This window comes from Ascaphus truei, chromosome 1 (genome assembly GCF_040206685.1).
Source record: "Ascaphus truei isolate aAscTru1 chromosome 1, aAscTru1.hap1, whole genome shotgun sequence".
Taxonomy (NCBI): domain Eukaryota; kingdom Metazoa; phylum Chordata; class Amphibia; order Anura; family Ascaphidae; genus Ascaphus; species Ascaphus truei.
This window is the reverse complement of record NC_134483.1, coordinates 48,715,959-48,742,540: the sequence shown is the minus strand read 5'-3', so window position 1 is coordinate 48,742,540 and position 26,582 is coordinate 48,715,959. Positions and strand designations below refer to the sequence as shown.

Here is a 26,582-nt window from a genome sequence, read left to right as displayed (position 1 = left end):
CGTCGGTGCTTATAGTGCACACGACGGCGACGGAGCGACAGTACTACCAAAAATCTGGTAGTCACTGATATTTGATTTTTTCGGCGACGGTCTCCCCTTGCGGCCAATCAGGAGCTTCTCCGTGCCTCTGCCCTCCCCCTTTTCTGACGTCACTGGCCTTGTAGCCGACGTCGCCTAAATTTGAAATGTAACTTTCGCAATGGCGACTGGTGAAGTCATCGGTCGCGTCACCATAAGCGCAGTTTAACACATAAGCCCTGGTACCAGTGCAGGCAGTGTTAGGGTTAAATCTACACCCTTCTGTAGTAAGCAGCTTCCTTTAGTGACAGGGGTGTGTGGCCTGAGGCCTATGTGCCGACCACCCAGGCCTGAGAACTGAAGCTCCGCCCCTGGCAACAGCGGGGAGTGGCAGTTGGGAATTGACAGTTGGGAGTTGTCAGTTAGTGAATTCTACCCTCTCCCCTCAAGGGAGTGGGTCATTGTGCTATCCCCTCCCGCAGGGGAGTGGGAGCTGTTACCCCTTACTCCACCAGGGAGTAGGGGAGCAAAGGATAGACCTTCGGGGCCTCAAGCCCTGGGGTTTGATTCCAGGGACCAGAGGAAATGCATTGTTGATTGTGTACGGCTGTACTCAATAAAGACCAGTTGCTGCTTTTATACTCCTGCCTGAGACTGCAGTTTATCAGGGGGAGTGCAAGAGGATTTTCCTGCAGGGACTGCACCCAGCTCTGCTGGGGCCTGCGGGGAATGGAGGCGCTGCACCCAGAAAGAGCTGAGAATATCCTGAAAGCCTGTTCTGTCTTCCCCACTACCATGGGCGGACACTTAGCAATCCTGTAAGCCTCACAGGTACAACACAGTGAGAGTACAGGTAACAGTGACGTCTCCCAGAGGGCGGGGGAACACCTGTCACACACTTTTTAAATGTGTTAAGTTTCATTGTTTTAACATCCAGGGTACGGCAGAATGTGCATTGTCATGAAAAAGAAACAAGAAAAAAGGTGAAGTCTGATAAAACAATATATGTTGGTAGAAAATTTAAGAAATCTAATACATTTTCACTAATCTTTCTGTGCATGTCGTTCAATGTATTTATTATGCTAAATTATAATATTAATTTGATGTGCAAGACGTGTACAAGTTGGTTTTCTGTTTCATGCATATAGCAGGACTATTGTTAGTAAACAGCACACCTACAGTCCCATTTACCTGCATAGTAATGAAGGTGTGCTAGAGGTTAGCACCGTTTATTAACTTTGAGTCTTAATCAATCAATGTTTTCTTAGCGCACCGGCGCACCAACTACACAAGGGTTTCGCAGTGTGGATCAATGCGGTGAGCAATTAAGGATAGTGTCCAAATGTTGCACAGAAAAGGTGGGCCTTGGTGTCAAACAGCAAACTTTGTTAGTCCTCTTCTGTTTGAGCACAATGTGTTGTGCAAAGATCATTAAAAGGGACTTACACTGTGCACAGTAGCCAGGAAGCAGCCATTTAGGATTTGTGATGCAATTCATTACATCATATCCTATATAAAAGGATCAGAGAAGATAACGTGCATTGGAATTCATTACCAACCTGCAAATGATAGAGCAGCTCAAACTTATACCCTAGCACGTTCTCCACCAGATGTTCAAAACATCAAGGACTTAACACGTGTGTTGTTCCAAAAATGGTTTTTAACGGTAATGTAGGGGCACCCATTTATTTATACTTGACATAACATTTATTCTCTACCACGTGAGCTGTGGGCTTAAAGACCCCCAGTTGTGAAATGGAAGGCTCTGCAATACCTTGCATTTTTTTTTCAACCCCCTATACATTTTAGCATGATCGTGGCAAGGTCATTTCTATTTGACATGTTAAAGACATTTACCGCCTGGGCCTCCTCATCGTCAAATTTCAGCAGTTCCAACGTGCAGTCTTCTTCCAGCGGGCGGTCCAGGTCCCAAACCACTTTGTTTACTTTCGCGATGACTGTATTATCAGCTAGACCTTGACTGTAAAAAAGACACAGAAAATTCAACTTAAAAAGGAAGGCACACTACAGGCGGTCCTCGCTATCCGGTGTTTCACTTAATGACGGACGGCATATCCGACGCGTTGCAATGCAATCCTATCCAACACGGGAATTCCTTACCCGACGCGGACTGCCAATGATTAACATGGGACTCGCTTTACAACACTTTCACTATACAAGTTTCCAGAACGAATTCCGTTGGATAACAGAGGACCGCCTGTAGTACTAATAGCATTGTACAGACTGAGACGTTTTAGTAAAGACAACATGAAACCTTTCAAGGGATTAAAAGAAGAACTCCTCATGCTGTGAAGCATGAACTTTCACAACCATAGAAGTCCAAGCTTGCTATGCAAGCATTTGAAAGGGACGTTATCAACTCTTGAATAATCGTATACCCATTTCGTTCTCACAAAGGATATGGGAGTTTAAAGTGGGGGAAAAAACCCTGCGGCTCAGCTCTCCTCCGTCCCCAGGTTGCTGCTCCCCAGCTGCTGCTTCTCTCCCTCACTGTGCTGCCGGTAGCTGTGGGGGGGCCCGGCCGACCCTGGTCAGGCCTCTTGTTTCCGCCGGGCATCACCCAGCTGCTGGCATGCCTCCTGCACTGTCCCACACCGGGCCTTTCGCATATCGGTGCGCGCCGCAACTTCCGGCATGCGCCGTCATAGAGAGGCCCAGCATTGGTCAACGTAGGAGGTGAGCCAGCAACTGGGGAGATGCCCGGTGGCAACAAGAGGCCTGACCAGGGTCGGCCGGGCCGGCCACCCCCCCCCCCCAGCACAGTGAGGGAGAGAGGCAGGACCAAAGTAAGTATCTGTATATATGTACGTACTTAGGGGGGGCAGGTAGTGCGTGTGTGTATATATTGTATGAGATGCATTTTATTCCCCCACATATCTTTTCCTTTCCCTAATTCTGATTCAAGTAAGTTTGTCGTATGTTAATGCTTATACAGTTTATACCTATTAGTGTGTGTACGGTATATGTATGTGTTTGTGGGGGTGTAATATTCATTCAAGTGTCTTATAAACCAATGTGATTAAATCTCTGGCCCTGAATTATATGAATGGTCATAGCATAGACAAACATGTTTTGGGCGTCACATTCGTCTCCATCTTCATCCACCTTTCAACTCTGACAGTATGTATGTATTTATATAGCGCCATTAATGTACATAGCGCTTCACAGCAGTAATACAAATAACAGATCATGGGAATAAGTGCTCCAGACATAAAAGTAACATTTAGGAAAAGGAGTCCCTGCTCTGAAGAGCTTACAATCTAATTGGTATTAGATAGGGCTTTAGATACAAAGGGGGTAGATAGAAAACATCCTTGAACAGAACGCAAGAGTCGGGATGGTGCATAGTGAGAAATTAGGGCTGAGGTGTAAGAAGGTGCAGAACAGTGTTAAGCTTTAAAAGTGAGGAGGAGAACTGAGTGTGTGATATGGGATTTGATAGGAAGCCAGGAAAGGGATTTCAGCAGGGGATGGGGAGACAGATCTAGGAAAGAGTAGAGTGATTCTGGCAACAGCGTTTATGATAGATTGTAGGGGAGACAGGTGAGAGGCAGGAAGGCCGGACAGCAGGAGGTTACACTAATCAAGATGGAAGAGAATGAGGGCCTGAGTCAGAGTTTTAGCAATCGAGTAACAGAGGAAAGGGCGTATCTTTGTAATATTGCGGAAGAAAAAGCGACAGGTTTAAGATACGTTTTGAATGTGAGAGGAGAAAAAGAGGAGTGACCCCCTAGGCAGAGTGCTTGCGCTACCGGGTGTATGACAGAACTTCCAACAGTAATGTGGAAGGAGGTAGTCGGGCCAGGTTTGGGAGGAAGTATGAGGAGCTCTGTTTTTGCCATGTTAAGTTTAAGTCGGCAGAGGGCCATCCAGGATGATATAGCAGAGAGACATTCAGAGACTTTAGTCTGTACAGCAGGTGGAAGGTCAGGGGTTGAGAAGAAAATGTGTGTGTCGTCAGCATAGCGGCGATAATGGTGCCCTCCTTGGGCCGCAGCCCTCCGTGCATTTTATTAGTCACTCATCACTACTACTGATTAAATAAGTGGAAAGCTTGGCGCGCGTTGGGATGGGGTGTAAGGGGCAAAAGCATAGACAGCCAATGATGTGGGAAGCTTTGTGTGGGTCGGGTGAGCAGAAGGGAATAGTGGCTAACGCAAATTTAATTACATGAGACTCTGTGATTGGGTAGCGCTGCTAGGTAATAAAAGGTGGGTTGATGGAGATGAGGAAGCCCAAAACATGTTTCTCTAGGCTATGACCATTAATATAACTCAGTCCAGAGATTGAATCACATTGGTTTATATCTTCGTGAGCCCCTATTGAACACATAGGCAAATACACGTAGCCGCCCAGCGCGTTCCGTCATGGAACTCTTTAAAATGCAAATGGCAGAAGGGCAAAGGCAAAAGTATTACAGACTCCGGAGACGTTCTAACTGAGAACTTGATTCTTTTTAAGAAAAGTTAAAAAATGAAAGGCAGAAAGCCCCAGTGCTACAGCCAATATTACAAATATATACAGTAGTTTACTTATCCGTTTTTCTGAGAAGAAGTGAGAATTAGTTAAATTCTTTGGTCAAAGCATTATAAGCAGGTCTTGAGATGCAGCTGCGAATCACCGGTCAATTAAGACTTCTTCCTCTATCAGAGAACTAAAGAGAACGTTCACAGATAGGACTTGCAAAAGAGGATAACTTGACGTGGTTTGAAAGCTTATAATGCTTAGGCCAAAGAATGTAACTAAATGGCCCTCACTTTTGAGAAGAAAACCAGATAAGTATTTAACTATATAATTGGTCATATTGGATGTATAATTTGGGCTTCTTGTCTTTTATTGTATACATTAGGTCACAATCCCAGTAGCACTCCAAACACACACACACACACACACACACACACTATCGTGACGTGGGTTTGGATTCTGAGCTGGCAGGGACTTGATTCCGTTGAAAGCAATTTGATATTTGTTCGGTTAATCTGGTACAATGTTTTGCACACAGAGACCTTAATAAATAAACTCCATTGTCACCATTTGTGATACAGTAAACTCAACACCTACTGCAATGCACATCTTCTAAAAGTTGTTAGCCAGGGAGATCTGTAGCACTTTTCTTTACTTCATGAGCACAATTAGACGGGGTCATTTAGAGCAAGTATTTGGACATAAACAGTATGAACATTGTGAGTTTCAGTGAACATACGTTACATGGGAGAAGGAGCGGCTCAGTGAATAAAGACACTGACTGACACAGAGTTTGAAGCAGGGGAACCTTGTGACCTTGGGCAAGTCACTATCTCCCATCACAAAAAAAATAGATTGTAAGCTCCACGGGGCAGGGACCTTTGCCTGCAAAATGTCTCTAAAGCGCTACGTAAAACTAGCAGCGCTACACAAGAACATGCTATTATTATTATTATTATATACTGTATTCCTAAAAGTGCCTAGTAAGTAAGCGGAGACAGAATCAGAAGAGGTGTTGCATAAAAGAGCACCACCTTCTCCTCCTCAATATCCAATGAACTGAACAGATCTCTTACCTCATAAAAATCACACTGGATTGAGGGTCCTTACCTGATTCCAGAAGCAATCTGATACGGTGTGGTCTTCCAGGATTCTGCATCTACTTGCTTCCCATCCGGCAAAGTCACTTTGATGGCTTTGCTGTCCTTTGCAGCCCTGCCGGCCAGTAGAGCGTCATGCTCTGTTTTGAGTTTATTGTAAATCTCAAGTCGACCGTTAATATATTCAGGCCAAGGATTTAGCTAAAGACAGGAGAGGAAAAAAAAAAGACTACAAATCTGAATTTGTCATATGACACTTCCTACAAACGTTCCTTCACACAGTTAGGCCTCGTCCAGGGTGGGTAGAGGCGCGCTGGCGCTCCAGAGCTGCGCCCTGCTCAGCCGTGCTTTTCCTGGCCGGCTAGGTGCGTGCGCGTGTGGGGGCGCAGCCTCTATGTCACAGAGCTGGTTCACCCTCATTGGGCGAACCGCTCACGTGACGCGCTTGCGAGTGGCAAATTCAAATTTGCTCGCTCGGCAAGCGGCTGAGCGCCGAACCCGCCCGCTCACGCAGGACATGTGCCGCTCAACGCCACCCTGGACAAGCCCTTAAGTCTGCGCTACTCTTGGATTTTTGCCCACAGTTTTACTTGGACATGCCGCTTAACATTTTCAGTATGTTCCATTAAAACTATTTCTTCTATTTAGAATTCTAATATCCATTACTTCCAGCACAGGATTATTCCCTTTCTAGGCAAACTCATCCTCTAGTTCACCAAAAGGTGCCTAGTTTTGGTTTGTAAAGGGATGCATAGCGAAACCGGTTTAAAAAAGAAGGAGTCCATTTTTTCAGGGGTTGCGCCTTTCACGATCGGGAAGTTTTTGCAGCAGAAGGTGACTTACTTATTTTCAGTCGGTATGAATGATTTTCATTGACGCCCAAACCAATATATTATAATCCCTTAAACTTCAAAAAGCAAAGATGGACAAGTTTACAGTTTCCAAAACACAGATTTGTTATGCTCAAGCAAGTTGGTTCTGGCAGTGTCGGAAATAATACATTCTGATGTCTATCATACTACATTTAGAATATTTTGGATTCAAGTTTTTCCTCTCAACCTGTTCTGTAATGTGTTGCCTGTTCCTCTGGCAGCATGCCGGGTGGGTAGTGCTCACTAGGTACTTTTCCTCTCCAAACTACTGAATGATAATATTGCATCCAAGAGTCACAAAACCAATGCCTACACAAACACAAACTGTTCCTCGCTTGTCAAACAGAAAGTGAAACATTAATGGCTTATTTCCTGATAATTGCTCAACAAGCAACTTACTGCTCGGTGGACAGTGTAGTCCAGGACAATGCTTATCATATCAGTGCAAAGATTTTGTTCTGCCGCGCATCACATATCCATCTGGTCTAACAGGACAAAATCAATGCTTTTCCCAGCTCCCGGCATGCAGGTACACAAATGCTGCAATGAGTTAATAGAAGTTATGCTTCTTCCACATATTGTAAATTTACCATGATATCTCACCTAACAAGGTACAGCTCAACCCCCTTATAACGCTGTGCTTTGGATCAAAAGAATCACATCGCGTTACAAGCGGATCGCGTTAGAAATAATGTACAATTGTATGCATTGTACAATAAAGTATTTAAGACACCAAAGTATTCATAAATACGAAAATTGGGAGCCACGCTTGCATCGCGTTATTAGCGGATTCGCGTTGTAACGGATCGCGTTATAACGGGGTTGAGCTGTATATCTAAGTTTTCCATAACAGTACATACTGCTTTCTGAATAATGGATTTTGCAGCACATCTATAATCACTCAACTAGCCCAACAGGCCACTGCGAGCCCGTCACTCTGTGCTGAAGGTGCTCGGGGATGAGATTTTACCTCTGCACGGCTCCCATCACCAGATCCCTCTTTGTTTTTCTTCTTTCCTCCTTCTTTGTGCTTTGCGCCGCCTGCTTTTGGCTGATAAAGAAATGAAATGAGATTTTAGCCAGTACCTACTCATACGGTGGGCAGAAAATAGGGCATTATTTGGGCAGAAAATAGGGCATTATTTGGACAGAAAATAGGGCATTATTTGGACAGAAAATAGGGCATTATTTGGACAGAAAATAGGGCATTATTTAACGTGTGGTAGCTCACTATATCGAATCTGGTTATTAGCATGAAAATGGAAGAACATCACCTGCGGACAATTCCTCTCCCTGCATATGGTGAAAATTATAATTCAAAATCGACATTTGATAAATCAATTACAATATTCAAAATAACTGAACTCTATTTCACAAGGATCTGTAGAAAAAAAAGAGTCTTACTCCGTAATGACGTTCTGGAGAGAAGTTGCAATGTTTTGCAGTAGTTATTACAAAGAATGTACCTGACTGACAGAGCGAAGGAGACAATACAAGGATTGCATGTGGGCACAGACATATTTGAAAACAATGCAATGCGCCTTAATCTTTAACCCTTTGCTGGGGAGCCAGAAACACATTGCTTTGCAATGCACAACTGGCCCGTATTGCTGCATAATGGTAACGTAGCTGTTGCAAAGCAAGAACAGTATGCTTTTGATTTTACATTGAATTCAGACATGTAAATAATAGAACTTGCTATGGTGTATATTATTTGGATAAAATGAGCTTGCCTTCTCTGTGACCGGTCACTCTTTCAGCTGTGGCGGTTTTCTTTATGATTGCCTAAGGCCGCGCGTATAGTGCCCGCGACGCGGACGTACTGGCATTTGATTGGTTCAGGGGCTGTCACATGAGGCGACAGCCCTTGAAAAATCAAATATTGTCAGCTACCAAAATTCGCGACGCGACGTTGCTCTGTCGCATTGTCGCCGTGGCGGCAATGCATTTGTTTTTGGGCGACGTCGCGGGCACTATACGTGCGGCCTAAGAGTTAAAGGAGAAAGGAGATCTTCCTCAGGGGTAGCAAAATGGCTTTCCAAACCCCAGGCCTATAGGAAGTTGCAACATCATCAGTTGTCGCTTTCTATTGGATGGCCCTTTAAATACCCTTTCAAAATCAGTAAGTTATACTGGTAACTTCACCATTCCGTATCTCGGAAACCAGGGATCCCCAGAGCTGAACATAGCGTGGTTCACCTCCACGGGATCACCCGGCTCCAATAATGTATAAAACTGGAGGTTAGTGAGGGAGGATTGCTCCTTTAACATCTAATCAGTGAAGGGTGTGTACTATGACAGTGCCACACACACACGTCATTGCTTTCTACATGTAAATCTGCATATAAAATTGCCACTGCAGACCAAACACACAAACAGGTCCAGCCTGTCTGTGTTCTTCAATTCCGATACACGTTTCTAATTAGCCATAAGTGCCTGATAATGTAATTAGAGATTTTCAATATTAAAAGTGCAACCCTTCATATTCTATTTTCAACATCACCTTCCAATCCTAATTCAGACTATAAACACACCAGACATGAACTAGCAATGTGTTGCTTTCTGAGGAATAGATTCAAATGGTTATCACTTCCCCCATGGAAAATAAAATGATCCTATTACATGCAAAGAATCATTGGACAATATGACTTCTATGGATACATAAAAAAAAATAAAAAAACAGGTGCTAAATGTTACTTGATGCATTTTGCCTTACTGTACACAGTATATCAGTGGTTCTCAATGTTTTTTGAGCAGTGAAACTCCTGAAGGATTTTTAAAATCAAGGGCCAACCCTCAGACCTAACATGCACACACCTGTCTTAATCATAAATATCCCATCCATCCCCCCATACCCAACCTCACAAAGCAATCACCTCCCGCCCCCCCTCCCAAACACACAAAGCCCTCACTTCTTCACTCTCACACACCTGAAACATGTGAGCAGCGCAGTAGGCACTACCCTGTCTGGAGATGGATAGGCTCCTCTCTCCTCCGTGCCAAGTTAAGAGGGGAGAGGCGGAGACTCTGTCTCCACACTACGCGGGAGGTGCCCACCGAGTTTGTCCTCTGGGTCCGCGGCACCTCTGGCAAACGGACACTGCACACTAGGGTTCCCTGCCACCCTGGTTGAGAAACACTGGTATAGTTCTTTAAAACGATTGACTAGGATTGCACCATTTACTTTTAAAGCGATGAATGAATAGAAAGATGTATATTTATGTACACCCGTTGAATTGTGACATTTTAACCTTGCTTGTCACTGCTCCCTTTCTAATCAATTTACAGGAATCCGGATTATACAAATATTTCGGAGATCCAAAGCAAACAAGACACAGTAAGGTTACTGTGGCCATATACAAATAAAAATATCTCTTGTGAGCACATTCACATCTCAGACAGGTCTGCAACCCTGCCTTTCCCCATTATCTCTTAGCATGCAGTGCTTCCACTGCAGCCAAGGATTTTGGGTAATGACATGCAAATGAGCAGTGTCCAGCAGGCATAAGCTTATAGGGATCCATGTTAAAATGGACATGTAGTAAAAGGTGATACTGTGTTCTCATTTGCATGTCATTACCCAGAATCCTTGGCTGTGGAAGCACTGTATGCTAAGAGATAATGGGGACAGGTTGGGTTGCAGCCCTGTCCGAGACGTGAATGCGCTCACAAGTAATATTGTAATTTGCTCTACACTGGTTACATGAAGAATATGACGAGTATTAGCTGTGCTTTGCCGAGTGTTAAAGCTGCAGACCAAGCAATACCTGCATGTGTGTAATTTTTTTAATAAATAATTTCCATACTATGAGAAAAAAACTTGTAGCATTTTTTTAAACAACTGTGAATGACATTATTAATGTATTATAATGTAACAAGCATTTTTTGTTTTGAGCGCCTATGAATGGCATTGAGGAGGAAATGAATCAGATTAGATCGCTTAAATTGAGCCTTATTGATCCTGTGGGGGATCCTTTACCAGGGATGAGGTTGGAAAAACATGTCCCTTTTCCAGCTCCATTGAGTTTCTTTACCACATATAGAACCGTTGCTATGTAAGCGATATGCTATCTGCGCTCAGGACAGGTCCGACTGGGCTTCCCATAGAAAGTAGCTGTCACACATCACACGTGTCACTCATCTAAGCGCCTTATATTTCAGCCATGGTACTGACCTTCTCCTCCAGGTTCATGTTTGCCAGCTGATTTGTGGCGCTCTCAGTCATACTGGCCCTGCTCACTCGGTGGTGGTGCTTACTTGTATCTGTATCTGCTTTACCTGTAACCAGCTCATACAAGGCACAGAGCGAGCAGCTGATGCAACCGGCAAAAGGACAACCAGAGCGTGAGCGCACACGCAGGAGGGCAGAGCGGGGCTCAGCGACCAATCAACGCCGTGCCTGCGACAAGGGGGAGGGGGCGTGTCCGGAAGGAGCCAATAACAAGGAACACGTCCGTTCTGTGCCGGCTTTGTTCCGGAACGTGACGTCGCAATGCTGCTGTGCTGTTCCATGTGGAACGCCGAGGTATTGAGTGTGTGAGCACACAGCGCGCTTCCTGATTCATTCTTATCGCAGCAAACATAGGGAGGGGTTACTCTGCTAAATCCACTTTCCATTTTTTCCCTATCAATTTCCCCAGCCGTTATGGTGGCAGGCGCATGTTTCAGAGACAACTCGGTATGGTGGTTGTTCCATTCCCGTCTTTATTGCAGTATCCCCCCCCCCCCCCAGTTCAGGGGAAGTTGTAGTAAGGAAGTGTAAAAGTCAAAGAAACCGGCCGAGCAGTTATAGCTCTGGCTGTGGTGAAGTTGTTTCAAAATCTTTGCCGACCCTCCGCCTACCTACCCTACCTGAAAATACTGCTGTTTGAAGTCTTTTTTTTATAAAATATTTTTTTTTTCACAATTATTAATTTACAACATGATTCCTATATAAAAGTGAATCACTTAATTGTGAATCTGTAGGCTTCAGGTGAAAACTGCTGTCAAGCCATTTTCATTATTTCTTTATTTTATTTTACCGGAAAACCTATAATCATTTTAGGAGACTTGGAAAGTAAATCTAAGGCACAAAGAAAAAGGATAAATGTTGATAAAAATCGTGGACTGAAATGTTCTTCGCCGTTCTTTGGGGGAGGGTGTAAGGAGCTCCTGGGGGGGGGGGGGGAAAGGGGGTACAGGGCCTGGTAGGGTGGGTATAATGGGGTATTGGGCCAGGGCAGGAGGTTATAAGGACGTACTGCTGAGCATATAGGGGGTATTGGGCCTGGGGAAGGGGTTATAAGGGGGTACTGGGCACATAGGGTGTATTGAGCCTGGGGAGGGGGTTACAAAGGGGCTTGGGGAGGGGGTAAAAGGGGATGATGGGGTAAGAGGGGGTACTGGGCCTGGGAAGGGGGAAAAGTGATACAGGGTAAAAGGAAATATTGGCCTGGGAGCTTTATGGTCTTAACTTGGGCCCTCGGATGGGCGTGGAGGCCCGCAGAATGAGAGCCTGGGGAATCCCCCCTTTCAGATGGGTGTCGGCCAGCCAAGTAGGGGGGGGGGAGGGGCTGGGGAAGGGAAGTGCCCTGCAGGGGTGGGCCTGAGGAAGGGGATTCTCCTTGCCAGCAGGCAATAAAGTAGTGTCTCAAGCAGTGGGGGAGGGCCACCTTGACAGACCGGGCCCGGGACAGCAGTCCGGCTGTCCCCCCTTGTCGGCGGTCCAGCGGATGATATTGTGCTTTCAATCTTTTAAGAGCTGTGGCCCTGTGTTTAAGGCCTCATCTAAGGTGATGCTGAGCGGGCGCTGGCCACGATGAAACGCATTGCTGCAATGTGTGTGGCCAGCGTGAGCGAGCGGCTGCACGGCGCTTAGGCTGCTGTCCCAGTGACTGCCACAGTGCATGCCTCGGCGTGCGCACAAGCACCTACATGCATCGGCGCACATTTAAGATTCCACACACACAAAAAAATTGTGTGTGGGACGTGCGATGGAGCCGTGGCCACGCGTCCGCCGGCAGTTCAGCCAATGAGGGCGAACCAGCCGCATGAAGTCATGGCATCGCCTCGCCACGCCCCCTCCCGTCGCAACCTCTCCCTCCCAGGACCGCGTGTGCGGGTGCAGCACTGTGCACGCGCAGCCCCCTCGCCGGGCGCGCGTGCACTCGGACCGCAGCCTTGGCTGCGTGCTGATGCAAGCAAATTTGATTGTGCTGCTCGCTGGCGCTTCACATGAGTGGTTCGCCCAATGAGGTCCAACCAGCTCCGTGATGTCATGGCCGCGCCCCCCCCCCCCTGCACGCGTACCTAGCTGGCCACAAATCGCAGAGCAGAGCACACTCCCTCCCTGCAGCCAAACTCAAGCCCACTAAGAGCAGCACCATCTCAGTATTCTTTACAGGATGGGACACGCAGAGTTCTCCGGAGTTGAACCGTGCTATTTTCAGCTGTTGGGATACCCTGGTTGCTTAGACACAGGTAAAATGACTAGCTTTACTTCCTGGTCTGAAGTTTGTCAGCCATTTTGTTTCCCCTGGGAGATTTAAACCTGGCAACTTCACAGATATATATATATATATCTTTAATTGAACAAATAAAGACAATGAATTAATATAGATAATTTTACACTATTGCCCGCATATAGTGCCATGTTTTTTTTCCCTAAAAATGTCCTTCCGAAAACTGTACTCTTATTATATTCGCAGCCTAACACTTTTTTTTTTTTTTTCCATGTAGAACACCTTTAAAACGTTATGGTCGTATATGTGCGATGCCGTATTATATTCGGGCCAATGCAGTCACTTGACTGACCCTCATTTTGTTACCACTGCAGTGTTGATAGTGCAGGTGGTGCTCACAGTGCAATGCCTCTGATGTAACACTAGCAGGGGCTGTGATCCTTCATTCGTTTCACTGATGGAAGATTCTGGATATCCTACAGCAGCAATGTGGGCTGCTCAATTTTGGTAACCAATTTTATTCTTTTTTTTGTTTTTACATTATTTGAAAAAGGGAAACTGTAAGACTGCCTGCAAAGTCTGATCCGATTGGAAGCCTTGCTTGGGACACGACATTGAGTCTTTCTATTTGGATAAATATGTGTACACGTACGTATGTAGACACACGTATGTTTACATGCACGTACACACGTATGTTACCTAGTAGATGAAGCTGAAAATAAACATTTGTCCAAGTTCAACCTATGCTAAATTTAGACTACCAATACTTTATCCTATATTTGTATTGACAGTATTTTGAAAGAAGAAAAGCCTTGAAGAAAAATGATTATCTCTGCAGCCAACATACAAAAGTGAATGAATGACAGTCCTCTCTGGAGGAGTAGTATGATTTTATTGCTGAAGGTGGCAGAAACAAACAAGGTTCCAGGTCCTAACTGGACCTTTCATCAGGTAAAAGTAACATGCAAACACATTTAAATAGGCCAATATTGCCTCCGAAAATCTGATCCATGGAAGTACAATGGAAACCTGTACCATAACCTTTATAAAATACAAAAAAACACTTCCTATATCAAAGTCGGACACATCATTCAAATACTAAACAACCGCTGCGTTTGTAAGTAATAATATAGGGGTTTGTGGAAACAATATGTTCTAGCAGGATTCACAGTGTAAAAAAAGGTTGGGACCACTGAAATAGAGGAAGCTGTTAGAAAAAAATCAGAACAATTTCTGTAGAGCGCAATGATTTTATTGTGGAAGTAAACTAGAGAAAATCATAAGACAAAGTAAACATGAAAAAAGTCAATGCACATAGTACTCTCAATCTGAAAGCTATACTACTCGTGCTGTGGCATTGAAGTAGCACGCTGTCTGGGCTAAGCACAACTTAATATAAGTAGATTAAACTTTTTTTTTATAAAGATATACTTGCCCTTTCTAATGTTGTTTATATTTTTAAAATCTGGTGCTTCTTTCAAGAGCTATAAACATTTGAAATATTAAGTGGGAGGTTAAAATGGAGCCCAGTGCAGTCTAATGGTTACCATGGTAACCTACAGAAGCTAGAGATTTTTTTTTTTTTTAAATCACGATTTTTAATTTTATTTTTTTAAGAGCAGGATATGCTATGGGGAAATATACTAAAAATATGAGTGAAACTCATTGGTTCCTGTGGGTGATTAATGATTTAACTGGGTTAGACAAACGATATTGATTTAGGAGTACGCTGTAGATGGACAGTTCATCGGCCATATATTTCACCTATCTGCTTCATGTGCCCGTGCACAGCGTACTCCTAATTCAATATACTTTACGGCAAGGTGCTCACCTCCAGTCTTCAAGCCCTCCAAGCCCCCAACAGGTCAGGTTTTCAGGATATCCCTGCTTCAGCACAGGTGGCTCAGTCCCTGCTTCAACACAGGTGGCTCAGTCAGAGGTTCAGTTTTCGACTGTGCCTCTAATTGAGCCACCTGTGCTGAAGCTGTGATATCCTGAAAACCTGACCTGTTCGGGGGGCTTGAGAGCTGGAGTTGAGCACCCCTGCTCTAGGGAACCAGTGTGTCGCCATTAATTGGAAAAACATTCTATATCTGAGACAGAGGACAATAATCTTTGCACAGACTTTCAGAGACAGATCCTGGCTGATTTCCAAATGTATCAAAGGCACTGGGAGGTGACATTCTCCGCGCATTTCTTTGGGGTATGGAGAGGACATGCTTTCATCATTTTTGTCATTTCTGAAGGCATCTGAGCGGAGTTAGAAATGAGATTTTCTGCGCACGAGATTCACTTCTTAACACTCGGTCGCTCGGAGATCACAGCAAGCTGTTACATTCCAATGTTTGATACAGATCATGCGTTTCCCTCTGTTCTGTGGCACAGATGTGAATGGCACGTTGTGCTGGCTCGATTTCAATCTGTACAAAGAGCACAATGATTACTGGCGCACACTTGATGCATTATTATATCTTTTGCTCTCATTTAACTATATTTGTCCTTTTATCCACTCCGCAAAACGACCACTGACAGACGGAAGATAAATAAAGGTGTAGCATCACTTTAATTGTAAAATAGCCGTTTGCTTATTATACAGAGTCCGATGCATCTTTTAACCATTTGAATGCCGGAGAGGCCAGAGTGCCCCAGACTGTCTGGCACATTGCTATCGCGGGGCGGGGGCACTGAAATGGTTATACTGTTTCAATAGCAGGCGTCTACCTCATACATATGGGGGGTTGTTCATTCAACTATGATAAATAACAACTCGTGAATCGGGATGGGCAACTTTGTTCGTCAACGTTTAAATACACTACAATTTTAACTTGACAAACTCACTCCCTCTCTGCAGGCTGGGAACCCAAACACATTACACCATATATATGTGTCAAAAGGCATGCTACTGGGATTGTGACCTTGCAAGGGCTGTGGTTGTTTGTAGATTTCAATTTGTTTACAATTGTTTGAAGGTTTGTGAACCCTCCCTCCTCCTCCTCCTCCCCCCCCCCCCCCACTGGTTTTAAGCTCACTCGTCCCACTTTCAAACGTCCGGTTCTTGTTCTGCACCTGTGACGGGCCAGTCTATTAAGATGGTTCTTCCTCCATTAGGCTGAGTCCCCTGTGCCGCTGACCGCGCTCATGCTTGGAGAGCGGTGACGTCACCAACTCTCCAAGCATGGCGACGAGTATCTGCGCTTTTTCGCAAGTGCGCGCGGGTGGGCGTTGCAGGCAACCTGGGCCCGGTTCAAAGTCAGATTTTTTTTGTTTACGCAAGCGCCAAGCGTGGGTGAGTGTCCGTGCCCGCGCTCCGCGTGAGCAGGGACATAAAAATTGAAATAGTCAGAAGCAACCTCGCCAAGCACCGCGCGGTCATCGCGCCCAGCGGCACAGGGGACTCAGCCTTAGGCCGAGTTCAGGGTGCCAGAGACAGGAGTTGGAGGGCGAGCGTTCGCGTGTGCGAGCGTCAGTCTGCTGGGTGATGTGTGCACATCATCCCCAGCAGACCTTTTGAAGCTTCCAGGAGGCGGGGCGACAGACAGCAGCTTAGGGATCGGAGTTGCTGTGTTGAAATCATTTTCAAGAATGATTTCATTGGCTGCCGAAGTACCAGTGACGCTGCTGCAGCTTCAAAAAACAAGTTGGGTTGTTTATTGAAACTGTAGCAAGCGTCAACTCTACTTCGGCGACAGAGCAGCTGATACCCTGACAACTGCTATTCAGTTGAAACAATTTGTATCTAACGTCCGCCCGCACATAAGCACGCCCCCCCTCCGAAGCCGGCACCCTGAACTCGGCCTTGTCCTGGGACATAGTAAAGACTTTGGTGCTGTTGCTTGCTGCCGCTCGCTCTACCAGGACCTTTTTGCTGTCCTGGCAGAGGAGACAGCAAGCGCACTTGGGAGGCGGGTATCACTGTCTGTGTGTGTCACTTGGTAGCTGTCAGTGTGTGTGTGTGTGTGTGTGTGTGTCACTGGGGAACGTGTGTGTGTGTGTGTGTGTGTGTGTGTGTATATTATATAATATTTTAAAAATAAAAAAAAAGACATGTTGTGAGAATAAATTATTTATTAACATTGTGCAACTTTGATAAATATATTCACACACATACATCACACATCTACATACATCACACACATACATCACACACACACACACACACATCTCTGTGCTGCCTCTGTCTGGTCTGGTGGCTCTGTAGTTAAAATGCCGGGCCGGCTGCAGCCCCATTGGATGGGAGCGGTCAGATGATCTCTCCTCCGCTTCCCCGAGCGGCAAATTTCAAACTTGCCTGTCTCGGGGAAGTTTCTCAGCCTCCGCACGCATCAGCACGCATGCGGAGGGAGAAACTATAGCCGCGCTGATTACAGATGCAGGGGCTTTGTGCATTTGTTCAGCACGGCTCAGCCCGCCTCAGCGACGCTGATTTCACTATGTCCCAGGCCTTAGAGAGGTTAGGAGAGCTTTTTGCAGGTGCAGTAGTGTTAGGACTTGCAAGAGAGGGGATACCTTGAAGTGGCTGCAGGCTTGCCCAAAGAATTTAACTAAATGACCCGCACTTCTGAAAAGAAAAACAGATAAGTATTTAACTATATAATTTGTCATATTGGATGTAGCACTGGGGCTTTGTGTCTTTTATTTTTGAACTTTCTTTTCTTAAAGCTGCAGTTCAAGCTGCCATTTAAAAAAATAAATAAATATATATATATATATATATATATATATATATATATACAGTGTTCGACAAACCTATACATTTTCTCGCCCCGGGCGAGTGGATTTAACAACGTGGCGAGCTCCTATTGGCCCAAGCAGCACACGTGTGGTACTAGGTGGCGAGTAGATTTTTTGGTGATTTGTCGACCACTGTGTGTGTGTATGTATGTATGTATGTATGTATGTATGTATGTATGTATGTATGTATGTATGTATGTGTGTATATATATATATATATATATATATATATATATATATATATATAATTTATTTATTTTGTTTGTTTTTTTTCCATTGACGTGATTAGCTAAGTTGCCGATTGATTTGTTCTCCTGTAATGGATCGCTGAAGATTCGGCTCTGTGGTTTTTTTTTCATCACTGTTAGGGCTGCAGAAGATTACCTAAGATGCATAGCTCAGTGTGGAAGATCGTGTGACCAGGCAGTTACTAGATATAATTGGTGCACTGCTAGAATGAGGGCAGAGCTCGAGCCAGAGCCTGTCTCAGAAGAGGAATGGGGTGCGACTTTGTAAATGGTTGCAAGGGGGGTGTGCCAGAGCCTGTTTCAGAAGAGGAAAGGGATGTGGCTTTGTAAATGGTTGCTATAGAAACAAAAATGCTTGTTACATTAGAATACATTAAAAATGTCTTTTTAAAAATAGTTTAAAACTGAAGGAACCTCTATCGGTTTTATTTGGGAACATGGAGGGGTGGAAAGAAGTTAATGGGGGCTCAGGAATCCCAAGGATTGCTGAAATTATACTCCTGTTAGATAGAAAGTCTATTCTATAATGGTGCAATGGGTGAAGTGTGACCCTCCGAACTTGGAAACGGTTAAAACATCTCACTCAGCTAATGACCTTAGATAAAATGGAAACGGAGACCAATAAGGAACACATCTGAGAGTGTGCTGCGGCAAATTGCACAAGGTCATAGATGAGGTAAACAGAGGGAGAAAAGAACCAGGTTAAACGGGTATCAAGAATGGAGTATATCCGAACCGAACGTCTGTAATACAGTATGTGTCTGACTAAAGTTATGTTTTGTACATTCTGTGAGTTAAATATTTAATTTCAAAATGGTTTACTGTATTTTTGAGTTGTTTGAGCATGTGATGTATACCTTATTTACTTGTGTATAATTTTTTCTTTTAAGTATAATTTAAACATGGAAAATTGTAAAGATGTGTTGAAATCTGTCATGTTTACCAGCAATGTTAGAAAATCAATAAAAAAAACAATGAGGGGAAAAATATATATATTAAAAAAAAAAAACGACCAGTATTTTCTCAGTACAGAACTGATTTATTTAAAAAAAAAACATACGTAGGATATTGCTTGAACTGCAGCTTTAAATTGTCTGGCTAAATTGGACAATTTCACTAAGATTCCGGGTTAAAGGTTAAACTTTTAAGTTTTTGCAAGTTTTTAAAAAGTAAATAATAAAAAAAAATAATGCAAACTGAATTTCTGTATTTGCTCCCAGTGCCGTCTTAACGCATGGGCACGCTGGGCATTTGCCCAGGGGCCCCACGAGCATAGGGGCCCCATGCTAATCTATGCACAGACCAGAATTTAACACTCATTTTCCGATCACCCGCCTCAACATTCAAATCTCCCGCTAACTCGGTAGAAGGAGAAACATTACAGGCATACCCCGCTTTAAGGACACTCACTTTAAGTACACTCGCGAGTAAGGACATGTCGCCCAATAGGCAAACGGCAGCTCACGCATGCGCCTGTCAGCACGTCCTGAACAGCAATACTGGCTCCCTACCTGTACCGAAGCTGTGCGCAAGCGGGGAGACTATAGAGCCTATTACACATACGTTATTTACATCAGTTATGCACGTATATAACGATTGCAGTACAGTACATGCATCGATAAGTGGGGAAAAGGTAGTACTTCACTTTAAGTACATTTTCGCTTTACATACATGCTCCGGTCCCATTGCGTACGTTAATGCGAGGTATGCCTGTATAACTTGTAGCGGAGAGTTGGCGTGTCTGTACTGCTTTGCCCAGGGGCCTATAATGCTGTTAAGACGGCCCTGTTTTCTCTTTTCAACACGGAGAGAAAGTCGCACAGATACAGACTAGTACAGGCCATGGGGATTATTTATACTTTTTCTGTCTGACACCGATGCAAACAAATGGCATACCATTTACTGTACCAAAGAAAATAACCTATTTCCCTACTTTAATTATATCTTGTATTGCTCTCTTCAACAAATTAGACCATACGGTGGGAATGTAAAATATCTGTTCTTTTGCCCACCGTGTTTTAGTAAACTAAGCACTCTTATTTCACAGAGATCCCTGATGGAAGGAGATACGTGCAGGGGCTAAGAAGTAGGACCACTATAAGCTTTGCTTTGTCTTCACTATCATGGAGACATCCACTGCCCCACTGCTGTGGTAAGTAGAAGCGATAAGCGTGGTTGTTGAATGTTTTGATTTTTTTTTGTTTGTTTCTTTTAGATTGCTATTGTAGCCCTGTTTTTCCCCCCTCCTCTGGACTGGACCCACCTACAAGGGGCTGTACACAGGCCATGAGTCACCACCTACCTTCCTTCACTTTCAAGGGAAGCAGGAAGGGGGGGTCACTGGCCCCTAGATTAACCTGCTAATGCCTGGAATTTAACAGGACTTGCATAGTGTATCTGCTATGTGGGGAGAAACACTACTATGGAACATACCATGTTATACTAGTTTCATTGTGATGAGCCCAACAGGGATTTTTCAAATGGGATCTGTCGGCTACCTGGGAATCTGCCTAATTCTAATAAATATACTCTGCCTCTTGCTAATCTCTGCTCATGGAAAGGAAAAGTCAGCGTCTGGCCATGAGGCGGCTGCCGCCGTGCAAAAAAAGCAAAAGGATTTGTCTTTTGAAAAATGTGTCACGCGGTCGCTCTTCATCGCACCCACGATCACCATGGCCAGCCCGTATCAGCTGCTGCACTTTGATCGCGCAGCATCTAAAATCGCACGTGCCATCGCCCTCAATATAATTGCGGCATTAGTATGAATGTCTTCTCCCTTGCTGCTCTTCGCAGCTCGAGTGTTTCGGACAATCGTTTGTCCTTTTTTTTTTTTGCTGGCATTACAATTTCAAGGTGTGTGTGTGTGTGTTGTGTGTCTCATGTTTGGTTGTTGCAGTTTTCCAACAGCATCATAGCTTTTTCTCATTTCATTGCTGTTGATTGTTGTGATCTTGGAGGTGGTGGCAAGCCACGTTCAATGAGATTCCATTCTCTGTGATCGAATTATAACATTTGTGATGTAATTGGCGTCCAATTGTATCCAAACAGACAAAAACCTGCTCTTTGATCTCCGGAACCATCATGCAAAATCTGGTTACAAAATCTTAAAAGATGTCCAAATACAGTACATAGCAAACAAACAACCTTCCAAAATATATAGTAGATGTGGATGGTCAAAGTTTCAGGAACGGACTGGACAATATAGAATAAACGATGACTGTTGCTCATTTACAATGATGTAATTTTTCTGATCCATTTACTGTGGATTCATCTTCAACCAACAAGCACACAAATGTGTTTAAACTCGGAGCAAGGGGATATTTTAGAATAAAATTAACATTTAACCATGAATCTTCAAAGAAGTTGTCCCATTCTATATCCTTTTCGTTTCTCCCTGTTATTCAAATGACTTTGAGGCAGAGTTTTTTTTATTTAGAAGGCTTGGATGATTATTTAATGAGCCTCATACTCTGATTATTCTGTGAAAAGTATTTCATAACATTTTCTTTAAAGTCTACCAGTAGCTACAGATACATACACCTAATGGCACAAATAATAGTGTACAACGTAGCGACAAGAATTTGCAGTTGTTAGACTTCCACCGTTGATCAACCGGTGAGTCTCGAGGTAAAAAAAAATAAATGTGTTGCACAGCAAGGTTGTGTGTCAAACGATCACGATCATCTGTGTTCTGTTCCTCTTATTGAGATAAAGGAAAATAAAACAGATGATCTCTTGGCATATAACCCTGGTATGTAACTCATAATTTTTTTTTTTTATCTTGAAGAAAGTCCAACCATTTCTGCAAAACAGGCTGAGAAATCCAAAGCCAAACCAGAACTGCATGAAAGCAGCACAAACCAGATTGTGTAGTGACCCGTGCATAACAAAAAAAATTCACCCCCTTGATATACAAAAAACTGTAATGTTTCTCTGTTGGAGTTCACATCTAACTGATCAAAATCTTATCCAAATTCCTTCATATGGAATAATGCAAATCATTTGCCAAGCATTGTCCCCAACCTTTTCTTTTAAAATCGACTCAATTTTGTATTAACCATTCCTGCCTTGGAGTATTCAAACTATTGCCAGAAAACCTGCCAGTTATTTGAAGTTCAGTTCTTTTTATTTATTTATTTTTTAACTATCTGCACAAATAAAGCTTGTTTTGCATGCACTCTTATGGAATCTAAAGGAATGTCTGTGTTAAGCTGGAGTAGAATAGAATACAATAGAAGTAGGTTTTGATAACACGACGGTGTTGTACTAAACGACCATTCACGGCTGGCTTCTTTGAAAACTATTCACACAAAACTCTGAGGATTGCAATACTGCAATTATGATTACATTTATTAGTATGCTATAAATATATACAGTAGTACGTTTGTGGTATAGACAATCTCATAGAAAGACCGCCTCAGAAAAATATATTTCCATATGAAAAGTGTTTGGGCCTGGAAATGTCTTGCTAGTTTCATAATTTATACAAAAAACAAAACACAAAAGGAGCCCAGAGCTACTTCCAATATGACAAAAATACACAGTGAAATACCTATATATATATACAGTATCTCTTGAAAAAAGGGTAATTTAGTTTAACCCTTTGGCCAAAGCATTATAATAAAAAAAAGAGAGCGCAAAACACATAAGTGTACCCTGTAAGTTTAATGATACAAAGTAAACGGTTTAAAAACACTCACAGACATCCGCCATGTGTGCACGAAAAAGATACTCAGTCGTCTGTATAGTCCCGCTCAAACGTCCACTGCAGCTGTAGTTCTTTCATCCAGTCTGCACCATGAGCTCCAGTGCCCCTCTCTCCACAGCTCGATCGATCTCACTTCCGCGTTTGCATCACCTGAACAGTGACGTCAGTGCGTGGTGCGTCAATCGCGTCGCTTCGGGATTGGCTACGAGCCTTGCAATGCTCCTGTCGGCGAGCTGGATACGGCTAGCAACAATTCGCGTTGCGGGGGTTACAGACTGAAAGCCACTAGAGACACAGCTCAGCCCTACGCATTTCCAGGAGTCTTCTCCTCTTCTTCATGAGCGCTGTGTCTGTGTGGCTAAATTTCGTATTTAAATATGGCATGTAGTACCCTGTGCTCCAATGAATGCACAGTTCACAATGTGTTTCATGTGGTGTTATTTACAAATCAAGCATCCATGGGCTCCAATTGTGGTTCCTTGTGCTACAATTAAGTATAAATATAATGGACTCATAAATGATTAGATGAGATATTGATTCTAATAAAAAATCAATTAACTATAAGCACTTAAATGGTTAAACTAGCTTTTGAATGTATATTAATAGTACTAATTATAATAACAAATGCGCTATAAAATTGTCCTATAATTAATAACTATAACATTATACAAATTACATTGGATACAAATTTAGATAATAATCCTTAATGGAAATTGTTTGTAACCAACACCATACAATTGTTACGTTAAAGACCTAAACCACCATATAATAAATTAAAATTAAAAGAATGAAATAGAGCAACATACCATCAGGATATTACAGAACATAAATACAAATAGTTAATTACAAATTGTTACATACCATAATAACAAAAGGGGGGAATCAAATCAAATTATGATATTCATAAAAAAGCCACTAAGTCTATATCTTCATTTAATCCACCATGGGCCAAAGTGCCCAACTGGTGGATCCAAAATGTCTCACGTCTCCTAAGAGTCATGAGTCTATCTTCACCTCTTTCATCTGGCTTAAATTGTTCAATGCCCATAACTGTAAGTCCACAGGGGTCCTGATTTATGTTTAAATTTAAAATGTTTAGACACCCCATGTGTCATTAGTCCCTTTACAATATTACCCCGATGTTCAAGGAACCTCTGTTTTTAGCTACGTTTAGTTCGCCCGATGTATCTTAAACCACATTTGCATTCTAACAAATACACTACATATGTGGTATTACAATTGATGTAACTCTTAATAGGAAAAGTATGGGTAGAGTCTTGTGAGGAAAATGAGGTAGCTCCATTAGACATGAAACGACATGTTATACATTGGCCTCCACAGCGCCAGTTGCCTATAAGGGGTTTACAAATAGTATTACCTTCATTGTGCGTCAGCTTTTTCAACCTAGACGGTGCTAATGAATTTTTAAGGATATTCGCACGTCTAAAAATTACCCTAGGCTTGATACACACATTTTTGGCTAAAAGAGGATCACACTCCAACACATTCCAGTGTTTATTAATGATCTGACTAATTTGTCTCGATGCAGTGTTAAACTGAGTAATAAATAAGACCTCATCTTTATTTTGTGTCACATCTTTAGTACTTCTTTTGAGAGTGACTTCTATTTCCATATTGAGGGCCTTATTAAACGCTTTGTTAATATTGTTAATGTCATGTCCTTTCATAATTAATTTATCTTTCAATATTTCAGATTGACTACAAAAATCAGCCTCCTCAGTACAATTTCGTCTTAATCTAAGGAAATGGCTAAAAGCTGTATTGGACACCCACCTGGGGTGCTGGTTGCTCCTTGCATCGAGAAACTTGTTGCAGTCCACATCTTTGTAATGTGTTTGTCAGAATTTGATTATTAATATTACTTGAAATGACTAAATCTAAAAACGTAATACTAGTGTGGCTATGAACATGGGTAAGTTTAAGGTTAAAAGGATTAAAATTTATATAAATCAATAAAACCCATAAATTCACTTTCATCACCATCCCATATTATTAAAATGTCATCAGTAAATCTCTTATAAAATTTGATTCTCATATAGTGTGGATTGTTATTCCATATGTAAAAGTTTTCCCAGTAGCCCATCATAAGGTTGGCGTAACTTGGGGCAAAGGTCGCGCCCATGGCCGTTCCTCTCTTCTGTAAGTAAAATACTTCTTGGAATTTAAAGTAATTGTGTGTTAAAATAAAATAAACTCCCGTTGTTGAGGGGTCAAATTAGTGTCTCTTTGAAGGTAATATTCTATTGCTCTAAGCCCTTTGTGCATAATATTAGTGTACAATGACTCTACGTCACAAGATACCCAGATGTATCCTTCCTTCCACTGGGTTTCTTTAAGTAGATTAAGGACGTGAGTTTTATCCTTCAAATGAGAGGGGAGCTTAACCACATATTTTTGAAGAAAAGTATCCACATACAGCTCAACCCCTTTATAGCGCGGTCCTCGGGGTCCACCCGAGACCACCGCGTTAGTAACAGGGTCGCGAAAAAACAAAATGGCCACCGCAAAAACAATGTAAAAATGGCGGCCGCATCAGTGCTACCGTGTCCGCCGGAGGGAAAGCTGAGAACTCTCCCAGCGTTCCCAGACCCGGTGGGGCAGCGGCAACCGCACAAATCTCTTAACTTGCATTTGGCAGCTCTGCTCCCGGTGTCTGTCAGTGTTCGGAATTCCCAGCATATCACTGCTGTGTTACGATCGCACTGCGCATGTGCATGGGATCTGGTTTCAAAGAAGAGACTGTGGCGTCCCTGATTTGTTTACACAAGCCACGTGCACGGCGCACACGCACGGTGCGTGCAGACGGCCACGGCGCGCGCACACACGGCCCTCAGCCCTCACCGAGTGCAGCGAGTGCACAGAGCGCCCACAGAACACTGTGTTTGAGAAGGGGGTTACTGTGAGCAGGGAGGGAGGTTACTGTTTGAGCAGGGGGGATATTTTTAGCAGGAGGGTACTGTGCGCAGGGGGGGGGATACTGTGAGAGAGGGGGGGGTACTGTAAGCAGGGGGGGTACTGTGTAAGCAGGGGTGTACTTTGAGCAAGGTTGGGGGGCTGTGAGCAGGGGGGCTGTTTTGTCCCAATTTTGCCCAACCACTCCAAAACAAAAAAAAACGGGAGCCACGTGAAAACCGCGTTATAACGGGTCGCACTATAACAGGGTTGAGCTGTATTTAGATAAATTGGCGGTTAGACTATCAATGCCCGCAACAATGGGCCTACCGGGAGGATTAATAATATCTTTATGTATTTTCGGTAGGTGATAAATATTGGGAATTAAAGGATGTTGCACGTCTAAAAAACTAAACTCTTTTTTATTTAAAATCCCAATGTGTAATGCCTCTGTTAGTATATCACGTAGATCTGTTTTAAAATCAACAGTCGGATCCCTTCTTAAAATTTCATACGAACAATCATCATTGACTAAGCGTAAATCCTCTTTTATGTATTCTTCCCTATTTTGAATTAATATCCCCCCACCCTTATCAGCCTATTTAATAACTATTGTTAGGTCATTTTGTAGCTCCTTTACCATCTTGGATTCCCAACTTTCTAAATTATTACTATTATTTTTAAAACCTGTACATAATATTTTGAAATCACCATTAACTAAAGCATAAAAAGTGTCAATAAAAGTACCCTTGGATTGTACAGGATTAAAAACAGATTTGGGCTTAAAATGGGTGTGTATGATATTGGCTGATGTATTCTCAGAAGATATATTATCCATCAGCTCTATACTATGGTCATGCGTAGTAAGATCCAAGCATTAGATGGTGAATTACACTCACTGTTCTCATTCAATAGATCATATTACTTAGAAACTCTGGATCAATCACTGATACTGCCTCATCATTATCCCTAATGAATTCATTGGTAATTTTAGTAAAATGCCTTTTCAGGGTCATCTTTCTAATAAATTTGTTAAGGTCTATAAAAAGATCAAATAATTTTGGTCC

The 26,582-nt window shown here is 43.1% G+C and overlaps 1 protein-coding gene and 2 long non-coding RNA genes across 4 annotated transcripts in view; 1 reads left to right on the top strand and 2 right to left on the bottom strand.

Annotated features, from left to right (window-relative positions):
* The window catches only part of TARS1 (threonyl-tRNA synthetase 1), a 51,636-nt gene extending 40,781 nt beyond the window's left edge, over positions 1–10,855 (bottom strand). For both annotated transcript variants that reach the window (XM_075587687.1, XM_075587698.1), the window contains exons 1-4: positions 10,650–10,855; positions 7,446–7,526; positions 5,614–5,804; positions 1,876–1,999 (exon numbers count right to left, since the gene is read on the bottom strand). In XM_075587687.1, the coding sequence (XP_075443802.1) occupies positions 1,876–1,999; positions 5,614–5,804; positions 7,446–7,526; positions 10,650–10,700 (447 nt within the window). In that variant the 5' untranslated portion in view covers positions 10,701–10,855. The remainder of the gene's footprint in view (positions 1–1,875; positions 2,000–5,613; positions 5,805–7,445; positions 7,527–10,649) is intronic.
* Positions 439–25,527, top strand: LOC142487812 (uncharacterized). The gene is made up of 3 exons (XR_012799318.1): positions 439–871; positions 19,942–20,046; positions 24,317–25,527. It is a non-coding gene; the product is annotated as an uncharacterized LOC142487812 (long non-coding RNA).
* Positions 14,899–26,582, bottom strand: part of LOC142487817 (uncharacterized) — a 38,244-nt gene continuing 26,560 nt past the window's right edge. The window contains exon 3 of the long non-coding RNA XR_012799319.1: positions 14,899–15,335. This is a non-coding gene — a long non-coding RNA (uncharacterized LOC142487817). The remainder of the gene's footprint in view (positions 15,336–26,582) is intronic.